Raw genomic sequence first — 12,607 nt, 5'->3', positions numbered from 1 at the left:
TATAACTATAAATCAATACTTTTTTTAATGAAAATTGAAAACGTTGAGAGATACATTAAAGGCGATCATCTAGTAATACGACAAATAAGTCCACTCACCTTGTCAGGCTCTGCTGTCTCTGAAGTGTTTAAAAACCTGTGGACAATCTCCCTCAGAGAAACATCGAAGTCATGCTGTGTATTAGTTGTGGCCAGAGTATATGATATCTCATCCTCCACCCTGCAGTGCACATCACTCCATCCTTAACTCTTTCATTGCTGCAGCTTAGCACGAGTACAGATCCGCTGAACAAACTCAGAGGTCTGCTATCGTGGTGCTTTAACAGCTACGCTACTTTTTAATGCAGAACAAACTGGTTTGCTTGATTTTGTGTTCGAGGTTAATGTGGAAAATCAATGCTCTCCCAGTTTATCTCAATTCTTTCTTGGAGAATTGTATCTCCTCACACTGCACATGATTTTCTTGTTGTTATACTTTATATGTTAGTCTTTATTCAATTTTTTCTTTTCTTTCTTTCTATTCCTAACGCTTAAGTATATTTATCCTGACACTACAAATTTCATGTAACATATTACTTACTGATGCCTGTTGTTGTTTCTTTCTGCTGTAATATTGCAAATTTCCCCATTGGATTATATTATGTTATCTTGTCTTTTTACGTGTTGTTAATGCTTTTATTCATAACCGCCAGGGAGGTTGTACTTTCACCCTGTTTGTTTGTGAGCATTGTTATAAAAAAAGACAGATTGTCACGGAAGTTGGAAAGATGCAATATGGGTAAAATATAATTTGGGTGCAAATCGAGATCAGGTGGCAGATCCAGGAGTTACTTTTTCACTGTTTATAAGTTTGTGAGATAGGGCTCCTTTTTACATTCTCACTGATTTCCCAGGGGCTTTAAAACCCTGCTCTTTTTTACCTGGGCTCACTGCATCACTGAACAGCATGGAGTAAATGTCTGTATTGTGTTAAAGTTGCATTGAGATAAATGCTCAAACCTCAACATCAGTCACGGGGCAGACTCTCACAGCCAGATCATTGCACTGTGTCTGTAACCCTTCCAGTGCTGAATGATCCATCTTGCAGCACAGCATGAGTGAACTCCTCACTCGGCCTTAGGACCCAGATTAACTGATGTAGTAATAAGCAGCAGGGGGCACACAGGCCCTGATTTAGCCTGACAGTGTTCGAGATTATAAAGCTAATCCTCTCAGCTCAGTTCATTAGGGTTCTTTTAGAGTTGGCTTTGAAGGACTGACTCCTCGCCCTGGGCCTGTATCACTTTGATTGACAGCAGTGTTGTTGGGCTGATCGTTCATCTGCTTCCTCTCCTCTCCTCTCCTCTCCTCTCCTCTCCTCTCCTCTCCTCTCCTCTCCTCTCCTCTCCCCTCCCCTCCCCTCCTCTCCTCTCCTCTCCTCTCCTCTCCTCTCCTCTCCTCTCCTCTCCTCTCCTCTCCTCTCCTCTGTAGTGCCAGCGACAGAGTATCAATGACCAGTGCCATATAGTGTAAATAGGGGATCTTATTAATATCTGGGTAGGTTATTTAAAAAAATAAAATCTAAACCCAACAGTGAATAGACTTGATGCTTTGTTTACAGTGAGTCCTGCAAACTGGGTATAATGGTTTACCAGTTGACATACACAGTTTGTTTCTTGATGTCATCATCACGTCACTCACTGATTTGCTTACTGAGAGAGTGACATGTTCACACAGTTAGGGTAGTTCACACTCAGTGGGCTAGGTCTAGATCAGTCTATTCTTAGATAACTCTTACTGTGATGAGAAACACTGTAAATGTTCTATTTTTCACTGTCATTGTTTGGAAAGAAACTCATTCAAACTTTAGAAATTCAAGTAACTTAATCAGCCACCAGGTGGCATACTCGGTTTGTGTTAGTTTCTTCACAGTGATAGTGAATTGCCTGGTGTCATTCAGTCATTTGTTGGACAGGTGTTGTGTTGTTGACATAGCTACTGTACATTGTTCTGATTTAATTTAGCTGTAAGCTTCTTCAGGAATAAATAAAAACAAATCCAAATAAAGATGGACCTCCCCAAAATACATCTTTGAATTAAGTGATATTGTAAGCATAGATTCATTGGTGCAAAAGTAAAGAGGACAAATATCCTGCTTTTATAACCAATCAATCAATCAATCAAATTGTATTTGTAAAGCCCATATTCTCACAATCACAATTTGTCTCATAGGGCTTTAACAAGGTGTAACATCCTTTACCCTAAACCCTCAATAATAGTTATATAGAGATATAAGTATGTTCCACATCATTTATTTTACTTTATTGGAATTAAATTGCTGTTTTCGATTAAGTTTACAGTTTTGTATGATATACCCAGCTAATGTGATAAATACAATTTAAGGAATTGTCATAGCTCTCAACCATTTCTGTTCCAATGGATTTGAATTCAGCTGTTTTCACTATGAATGAGGGCATTTAATGCCAGTTTAGATCCTCCCTTAGTTTCTATGTAACCTGTTCACAATCAAATGAGGAAGTTTCCTGTAATCTGATTTTCCATAGAATTAAAACAAAAGCAGAACCTGTCTCAGCCTATGTTTCTAGTGACTAATAGTCCGTCTTTAAAGAGTTGCGAAGAACTGTTGGTCCTTTAAATTAATCTCATTTTTTTCAGTCACAGGCTACGCTTTCATTTCCCCCACAATTTATTTATATGTAGTTTCTGAGTTGCTTCCAAGAAAAGCTTGGAGTCATGCTAGTGGTAATGAAACTCATTCTCTTAGTATCCATTCAGTGTGCCTTCATACCACTCAGTGAATTCCTGACTTGATCTTTTGTAGTAAAACTGTACATGTGATACAGTGAACGCTGCACTGTGACATTTTATAGCAGAGAATGTGCAAAGCTGGAGGATGAGGTGCCACGTTCTCAACATCTGGACGATCCGCGGTGGTTCTGCGTGGTTCATCTCTCCGTGAAGTGATCACGCTACATTCTCCCTGCTATGACCTTTCTTAACTGGCAAGTGCACATGTGGACCCTTTGCATTCCGATACTGGTCTAAATAAAAAGAGGAGAGCCAAAAAAGAAATCTGTGATGTTTACATACATGTGTGTCTCAGCTCTGTGAAACAAAGGGTGATAATGTGTCAAGTGAAAGACATCTGCAGCCTCTCAGTGCTGCTCAGTCTCGGGGGTCTGCGTGAATGTGAAGGTCAGAGCTTCGCTTGGAACGGTTCTTGCGATGCACTCGCAGGAATGTTGGACCGGAACCCCCTGCATCGGCCTTCTCATGTCCCAATCATCGAGCATTGAACACAGATGGAGCTAAAGCCTCAGCCTCCTCTGATGGCTTTAGGGCTGCTCTGTGGTGCGGGGTGAGCCAACAAATATGAGCTTAGCCAAGCAGGAATGTTGCCTGGCACCCTGTCTGCCCTTTTTTTTTTTATGTTGTTGATGGGACAAGGGGGGGGCGTCATAACTAGGGGAATGCAGCAAGAGGAGGGGAGGCTCTAATGAGACCCTATAATCACTTAACAGAGACCAGGTGCTCTGTGTCTGCGCAGCGCCGCTCTCCAGACAATAGAATGTCACTTTCAGTTTACAAGAGCCACAATCAAAGGTCCGGACAAGGTCTAGATTTTGTATGCAAAAAGTTTATTGAATGACAACGTTATTGCTTTGACACAAATAAAATAGAACACATTTACAAATATATATATATATATATATAAAAAGATTTCCTATTACCACAGTTTGCAAAAAGAATAATGACACATAGCTACAATGCCCATATATATTTCTTCCTGTACAAAAATAGTTCTATCCGCATAAGTACTTTAATGTAACCTCGATATAATATTTTAAATAAAGGAATTCATATATACATATACCTGCAATAAAAACAAATATAGATTGCACGTGTTTTTGTACAAACAATAACAAATTCAAGTATATTTCAATCCATCACGGACTGGCACATAATATCTCACAGAATCAAAGGCATTTTCCATTATACAGTGTCCAAAACTTGATATAAACCGATAGCTTCAGAGCTATTCCAGTTTGGCATATTGTGATGAAGATGTCTTTTCCTGATGAATCATTTGACCCTAAGTCCAAATGGAAAAGTGCAGGCAAGAACTGACAGCTTGACAGTTTGGAACATGTTGGATTAATCCTTAGAGGATAGCACTTATACAAGTCCTGGCCTTGAGGAATAAGTGTGTAAAGTCCCAGAATGTTAGAAGCGAGTTCCCTCTTTAAGCCAGAGGATGTGTGTGCACTTTGCCAGGTATCAGCACTCTTCCTTCCCTTCTGCCAAGCAGAGAGCAGCACCTGTAGTTCGCTCCACGCTGTGCCATCCAGTGTCTGTGAGCTCGCTGCAGCTGTTTGCACGCTCTACATCGCTGAGCTGCGAGGCTCAGCCCTGAGAGGATCTCAGTGCAGCCAGTCTTTGCTCGGACTCAGTCCTCATGCCTGGAAAAAATGTGCTGGAGAATACTTGGCAAGAGTCTGAGGCATTTCGAGAATTCTAGAACAGAGTAGAGAGGACACTGTCTCTCGGCTACTCCCTTGCTTGTGTTCCCAACTCCTCTTGCAAGGTCCCGCTCATGTCCGCTTGAGAAGAGCCATAAGCTTGTGAACCTGTGAGTCAGTTATTCTCCACTGGGGCCTCAGCCTGTCATGCTCTTGCCTCTGTGAGAATATCTGCGTCGGGAGAGATCGACGCCTGCGGCCGTATCCCTGTGGGCTGATCTTGTCAACAGGGGCACTACCGATCTTCATCTTGTTATTGAGCTGGTGCAGTCGGTGGGCCAGGTCGTGCACTGTGCAGGTGCCCAGTGCACAACCTTGTCTTCTTGACTGGCTTGATGAGCTTTTCGACCTCTTGGTTCGGACACTGATGTCAGTGCTGGATGAAAGAGGAAGAGACAAGAGGAAGTTAACCTCTGCTGTTCATTCCTGAGATGTGCAAGCACTACTTAAACATTGAGAAAGCATTAAAATAAAAAAAAAGGCTATTTGCAGATTTTCAGGCGTGCATTGGTTTGTGTCTCACCTGGAATGTGGCAGCAAGGTATCCCTGATATCTTCTGTTCTGACTAAGTGCTCAGCCTCTGCTGTCTTCTCCACTGATACAGTGTCAAGATCCCGTCTCAGCCGGCTCTCTAGCCATGTGCTTAGCCTGGAAGAGGAGGAAAAACAGTCAGTCTCAGGTCGATAATCCAGCAGACAGGTATCACATCTTTAATCACATGATAACACATTTCATTATTTGAATGAATGCCTCACCTTTTTTTCAACTGTGAGTTGACTTCAAGTTCCACACAGTGTGCTGCTGTCGCCAGAAGGCAGCAATAGAGAAAGGACTGGAAGATGAAATTCATTTTGGCTCCTATGGAAACAAGGGAAAACATTTTTCGGTTAATTATCTTTGCAATCAATTAATCTTTAACTGCATGAATTTCCTACTGTCCCCCTGTGCATGTATAACTCGCTCATACAGTTGTCCCTCAAGTGCCACACTGAGATACATGCTTACACAAGAGTCCAAAAGCCAAGTTATTTACACTTATCATTCATTTATTTAAAAAGTTAAGCTAAGGTCAGCTTTTGTCTGGTTAAGTAAACCTACAACTATGCTTTGGGCCTCTGGCCAACAGCGCGAAGGACACTGTCTACCAATGAGGGGTTCAAAATAGGCTCTGCTCACAAGTTCAACAGAACCTGAAGTCAACTCAATCACTGCACAAAACAGAATAAAACTAAATCAACAATACAAGATGAACCGGCTTTGTTGGATGCTTTGCACTTTGAGGACAATTCCTTTACAGTCACACAAATTAGGAGCTGAACTACTTATATAAGCAAACAGATAACCTGTCCTTGTCCCTACACTTGTGCCCTGGCCTCATAAAAGCAAGTATGATCAGCTTTGTGCAGAGCAAATCTCCGATAGGATAAAAAAGAAAGTGTCCCATACCTCTGCAGTTCCTCTGCTAGTTCAGTTGAATGGGGAAAGCTCTCCTTGTAGAATCAGCTGGAACAAGTACTCCACAGGTTTCTTGAAATTGCCTCTGGTTCTGTTCTGTAAGGCAGCTGTGTCACTCTGCTAATAGTTCCTACACACCAGGCTGGGAGCCTTTATACAGGAGGTGGGAGGGGCTCGCTTACTGACACACACTCTCATCCTCCCCCCCCCCCCCCCCAACCCTATTCACTGCATTGCCGCTGCTGCTGCTGCTCGTGTGGGGCAACAACGCAACTCAGTGAAACCCCTCAGAAGGAAAATCGGAAATTTTTTAAAGTAAAGAATAAGTTTTAGGATAAGTGCAATGAAGTCATTTGTCCAGTTTTGAAACATTACCTTAGTCACAGCTCATCGTGGATGATGCAAGAATTATCATAAAATGTACTTCAAAGTTCTTTTTATGTTTTTTTTAATGTTTTTTATGTTTTTTTTATGTTATGAGAACATAACAACAACCATTAGTTTCATAAATCAAAAACGTCATTGCCTGTACCAGTAAGAGTACAGTATGTGCATGCAGGGCTGCCTTCCATAGGTCTATATAATTGCAGGAGAAAAGGCTCAAACATTTATCTTGTTATGTTTGAACATTAAGGTCAGTTATGTATTGTTCTTCTCTGTTTACTTTCCTTTCACTCACAGTGTATAGAGTCAAATTTAAGGAATGTTTTCTCCAGTCTGCTCTTCAGGGGCACTCCCTGACATAGTGAACGTCCGTGGCAGCTTCAAAAGTACACCGCATGATGAATTTGAGATCTGGAGAGAAACGAGCATTGAGTAACTGATTAAATATAGTAAGTATGCAAGACTGTAAACACAATATGCTGACTGTATTTCTTAGTGCAAGGCAAATATTTGACTCGGGGCTCAGCTTACTTTATTTTTATATTTGGATAAATGAGAAGTGGAATTTTACAATGATCCAAAAATAAATCAGGAGACAGAAAATTAACTGGAGCAATAATGTGGATTAAAAAGTGAAGGATATTGGCTGCTGGTTTGTTGCTGTAAAGGATTATAGGTATAATGTCTTCACGTAGGAATTCATACACGAAAACCTTACAGGTGATAATGAGAGAGCCACCGAGTCTGCCCCGGAGAAAAAAAGTCATCCCCTCACATATTTGATTTCATGAGACAGTCACTATAATGAGTCACTCCAAACTGGCTTGAGCAGGTTTTAGATGACAACACTATGAAGATATTCTATACCAGAGCATTGAAAAACTGTTTATTCTACAGGGCTCAAAACAACAGCTCAGTCAGTGGGGTTCATGAGGCAGATGTGGGTAACAAGCCCCGGGGGGTAAAGACACAAAGAAAAAGCCATCAGAAAAAACTCGCTGGACGGGGAAGCAATGTTTATTTAGTAGAGAGTTTGTTATTGCTATGATAAAATAATTTATATCCCAGAAAGACTGAGCACATATACCCTCTCACTCGGTATCTGAAATGCTGTAAATACCAGAGAAAAGCCATATGGTTTTATCAGTGTTAAAATCCAAGAGTCAAAACTTCCATGCTTTATTGCGTAAATTAGTAGTATTTAGCGGTAATGCTTTCACTTTATGATTTTGTTTCAGTTTCGTTGAAGAGGAAATACCATGGACTCTCACCTCACATGTGTTTTTCCATTCTGACATGTCTGCATCTTATGATTCTTATAATTGTTGTTTTTTTGTTGCTGTTTTTAGTTACTGAAACAAAACCTGCCTTAGTTTATTTATAGCTCTTCCGTCCTCATTCCCCAAACAGTGTCATATTTAGAAGAAAAAAAAACATAAATGTCAAACACATGTGCTGTAAACCAGTGAATGTTTTGTAAGCACTTTATAATGATAATTGCCTCCAGCAGACAAGTAATGTCCTCTCCAGCGTTTACAACAAGAGATTGTGCAATCACGACAACACAATTCTGCTCTTTCTTTTCGACTCCTTATATAGCAATATCTTGCTTGTCCTCCGTGAAGTGATGATCACCGGATGACAGGCAGTTTTGGTACCACCTTCTACTTCGACATTGGAGCAGGTATAGCGGGTGACTGGAAACCTGACCAACTATCGTTGTGTGTGCCAGGAAAAGGAGGGTGTGAACATCAGCGGTACAAATTGGACAGATGATTCATATCTGTTATAAAGCTGTGCTGAACCTCAAGAGGTCTGTCACCCTGAAATGTGTATTCTTCGATGTCCCACGGCTTTTTTCCCTAATCGCTGTGTGACAATGAACACTGCGTGCACACACCATCTGTATATTGACTTGGTTTAACCACTTGACCATTTCAGGAAAAGATCAACAAGTAAGATAGAGAAAGAAAACAGAACTAAAACAACAACTAAAACATTAGAAAGTGGGGTGAGCAGGGTTGAAAAGCTTTAGTGAGATCGCCTGTTGTTTTCCGATCGCTATTGTTGACAGTGGGGCTGATTTGTGCGTTCCCCCTGACACACATTAGCTTAAGTTCTGGTGCACATGTGCGATTCCCCTAGGCAGCTTCCCCTCTTCTCATAAATATTCAATGTTGTGCACAAACCAAATGAGTTTGCCCTCTGCCAGTGCCTCACATTTATTTGTCAATGCCCAACAACATTCAGCCCAGCATAGAAGCTTAAAAACAACATAAATGCCTCTAACAGCACCGAGAATGCGTTCCTCTTGCTCTGCTCACCACAAAACATGAAGAATTAAGTGAGATTGGGTAAAAACTTTGACACATGGAGAACCCCCCCCCCCCCCCCCCATCAGTTTAAATCAGACAGATTCTTCATATTAGGCAGTGATGAGGCCCTCAGCTCTTTGGGTTGAAGTTATGTTTTCTAATATAACAAACACACTGGCTGCACACGTGACCAGTGGTTTCCTTTCAATTAAAAGCTGCTAAGCCCACACATGAACGGATATTAGCTCCAGTGAAGTGTGCCCTGGAACAAAATCTCTCCGATAAATCTGCACCCACCGAGGTTTATATTAAAAACACCCGCCTATTTATACAATTAACCAATCATGTATAAACTGTAGGAGCAGTGCAATGCATAACACCATGCTGATGCACGTCAGGAGCTTCAGTTATTATTCATATCAAACATATGGAAAACATGTGATCCCATGGTGCCTTTGACCGTGTTGTGAGCGTTGGTGCCAGACGAGCTGCTCTGAGCATTTCTAAAACTGAAAGGAAAAAGACCAGAATAGTGTAAAAAAAATGCTAATTAAATTAGCAACATCCAGTAAGCTGGAATTCTGTGGATGATTTGTGGCTGATGGAAAAGTTACAGCTACTCAGATAACCTTTGAAAAACACGTCTCAACGACATGTTGAACCTCGAGGTGGATGACAACAGCATCAGATCAGGTTTCTGACGCCTGGCAGCCATAACAGAAATGTGAGGCTACTGTGGACGCACACTCGCCAACCCTCTAGAGTTAAAGCCTGGAAAACGTGGCCTTGTCTTCTGATTCTAGATTTCTACAGAGGCTGCTGATGTTGGAGTCAGACTTCAACATCAGCACAATGGATGGATGACCCGAAACTGCCTTGTGTCATCTGTGCAGGCTGCTGCTGCTGCTACTGGTGTGAGGAATGTTTGCTTTGCATTATATCCACCATTATATCAATATCAATAAATCATGATTTGAATGGATTTCCATTTTTCCAATTCATTGTCTTTTAATGGCTACTTCCAGCACGATAATGAACCATGTGACAAAGCAAAAGTCACAAACTGGTTTCTTGACCATGACTGTAAATTCTGTGAACTTTAGAGGCTCCCTCGCTCATCATTGTGACAATGTGGAGCGGATCCGCAAAAGAACATTTCCAACATCTTGTGGAATCAATGCCACAAAAACAGGCTGCTCTACCGAGAAAAAGGATGAAGTACCCTAGCATTAGTTTGCCGTTCCTAATATAGGACTTGTATATTGTCATAACAAAAACAGTGGGTAGTAAGTTTAAGAGTAAGATCATATTATTACCACCGTGATGCAAATAGTTTAACCACCATTTAAGATTTGTTTATTCACCCTAACCCAGTGAATGCTATTCAGCAGCAGTTGACTTTTACTTTGGGAGCAGTGTTTTCTAAATCAGGGTGTGAGGACCAATACAGGAGCCCTTAGAAATCATTAGCTCGAATCCCTAACTGGTATTATTTACCTTTTTTAATTGCAACAACAAGGTAAGGATGTATCCTGCTGTGTTCCCTCTATAAATATAATCACCCCAGTAATAATAATGCACTGTATTATTCTGCGGTATGTTTGGCTGTCTCTGTTCTATCAAAGAGGAGGGGGCCTCGTGCTCGGGGGCCAAAAAAGAGCCAGTGTTGGGACACAGTGCTGTGTTTGTAAACTGGAGGGGCCCACGCCCATGGATGTGTCCCGCTCCTGCACGCAGGCGCAGTGACACTCCTTCTGTCAAACATGGCTGTGCCTTGGAAGAAGGGAAAATGCTGAATTGTGTTGGTATATTTCGGGAAACGCAGCAGACATGGCTAGATTGGCTGACTATTTCATTGTCGTGGGATACGATCACGAGAAAGCCGGTAAGTGTGGGCGGAGGCGCGGCGCACAGATTGAGCTGCGAGGCCGACAGTGTGTGTATGTGTGTGTGTGTGTGATGTTGATGCTACATATAGCTTTGCCTTTAGCTTCACGTTAGCCACACAGCTACCAGGCGAGAGTGGGGAACATGTTCTCCCTTCATTTCATCTCTCCCTGGCCCGATGCTGGTGTACGTGTTAACGCCCCGCGAGAAGCCGCCACCGGATCTTTACGCCCGACGCGCTTTGATATTTTGACTTTGATCTGGCGAAACTTTTCATGGATTCAAAAAGAAATGTGTCACATCCTGTCCCTGTTGATCGCGCTCCTGTCAGGACCGCAGGCTGCTTTCACTGGCGGGCAATCACGCTCACTTTCTGAATGAAGCTCACACGGGATCCCACACGATCGAGCTCCCCGATCATATATTTATGTTTTGCTGACACAATGGATGTTGGCTGTGGTGTGTCTGTAGGCGGTGTTTACATTCCAGGTTTGGTGTTTTTGATGCGTAATGCTGGAATTGGTGGTCCTCCACTGTTTACGCACCTCAGCAGCACTTGTCACTGATTTGTTGTGTTTTATTTGTTTTTGCCGGAAGAGAGCTCCACTTCTCTTTTTTTTAAATGATGGGCGTAACGTTATACAGCTGCATGAGAGGCAGTCCTTCTTCCAATCTTGGTCTGTGCACTCCTCTTCTCTGCTCCCCTGCACTGGGACAGGAAGCTCCCCTTGCATGTGGAGCCTCAGGTCCAGCCTTGCATTCTTCACATCCATAACAGGGAACAGCTTTTGCAAGCATTTCTAAACACTTGATATAACTGGATGAAACCCGTCTGGCACTCGCACGGACACAGAATGCTCTCATTTTCAAATTTTCCACATTGTACCGTTTTATTGTCACTCATCTTCTTGTGGGCATCCAGCCCCAACAGGCAGCCTGGGGACTGCAAAATAATATTCAGCTAATCTGCCATAAGGGAATAAAACTGAAGTGGCTTGCCTCATCTCGGTGGCGTCCGTCCAGCACCATGTGTGTCAAAGAGGGGCCAGAGCAGCTGAATCCTCTTAGTCGCCATAGCTCGCCACGCACAATAGGTAAACAGAGACTTTCATCAGCTCTGCGCATCCCGGCAGCCAACTGACGAATGAATTTTTTCGTGCTCCAAGGATAAAATGTTCCTGGCGGTTGCACGAAGAGAGTCTGAATCGATTCACATTCGAGCCACAAGTGGACACAGGGACCACGGCTTGAGTTCTTTCTGATGAGGAGGATGATACAGATTAAGATTAAGATACATTTATTGTCCCACACACATGCACACACACACGACATGCAAGGGGGGAAATTTGTTTTCTGCTATGACCCATCTGGTGTACACAGGAGGACACACAGAGCAGTGGGCAGCCATGCACGGCGCCCCGGGGAGCAGGTTTTAGGGGAGTAAGGTGCCTTGCTATAAAAAAATTGTCCATCTCACATTGATAGGCTTATGTTTCATCCTCATAAGCCTCTCTGATGATAGGAATGATCCCCCCCCGATCCTTATGAATTGTATTTGTCTGCTTTCATTATGCTTTGCTCAGGGTCATGAAGCATATCGTATGTTGGTTTGGGTTACAGCACTGCAGGGATGTCCTCGTTTGCGAATGGGACCAATTTTTCTCGGAAGGGGATAGAATATAATTAAAAAATACTTTTTCGATTAGGAATACAGTGGAAAACAGAGCAATGACTGTTTTTAATTCCTCTCGACTATTCAAAGGAGAGCCGCTACCCAATGAGGTTTAAATAGAATCCACTTTGGTTGCGTGCAGCACATCGTCTAGACAACAGATTTTGCCCAACCACCTCGCTTGTTAATTCGAACCAGGGGTCCCTTCCTACGTGGGTCATCATCCAGCCTCATGCTACGCACTGGCCTGACCCACTTCTGATTGTTAGATAAGGATGGATGGATCAGTTGTAAATAATGCTAAGTATTCAATCTGTTGAGGTCTAGGCTCAGATCCAATTTTGTAGTGAGTCAGAATGATACTCTAAAACAAA

General features: G+C 42.4%; 2 protein-coding genes across 4 annotated transcripts in view; one reads left to right on the top strand and one right to left on the bottom strand.

The window, feature by feature from the left end:
- Positions 1-3,616: 3,616 nt before the first annotated feature.
- Positions 3,617-6,088, bottom strand: adma (adrenomedullin a). The gene is made up of 4 exons (XM_062385099.1): positions 5,967-6,088; positions 5,276-5,378; positions 5,043-5,168; positions 3,617-4,895 (listed from the first exon to the last, which is right to left on the bottom strand). The coding sequence occupies exons 2-4, from the start codon at positions 5,368-5,370 to the stop codon at positions 4,592-4,594; spliced, it is 525 nt and encodes a 174-aa protein (XP_062241083.1). The 5' UTR covers positions 5,371-5,378; positions 5,967-6,088; the 3' UTR covers positions 3,617-4,591.
- Positions 6,089-10,422: 4,334 nt separating this feature from the next.
- sbf2 (SET binding factor 2) overlaps positions 10,423-12,607 on the top strand; it is an 87,653-nt gene continuing 85,468 nt past the window's right edge. For all 3 annotated transcript variants that reach the window (XM_062385098.1, XM_062385097.1, XM_062385096.1), the window contains exon 1: positions 10,423-10,559. In XM_062385098.1, the coding sequence (XP_062241082.1) occupies positions 10,505-10,559 (55 nt within the window). In that variant the 5' untranslated portion in view covers positions 10,423-10,504. The remainder of the gene's footprint in view (positions 10,560-12,607) is intronic.

Source organism: Platichthys flesus, chromosome 1 (genome assembly GCF_949316205.1).
Source record: "Platichthys flesus chromosome 1, fPlaFle2.1, whole genome shotgun sequence".
Taxonomy (NCBI): domain Eukaryota; kingdom Metazoa; phylum Chordata; class Actinopteri; order Pleuronectiformes; family Pleuronectidae; genus Platichthys; species Platichthys flesus.
The sequence above is the reverse complement of the archived record's forward strand: the minus strand, read 5'-3'. Positions and strand labels throughout refer to the sequence as shown.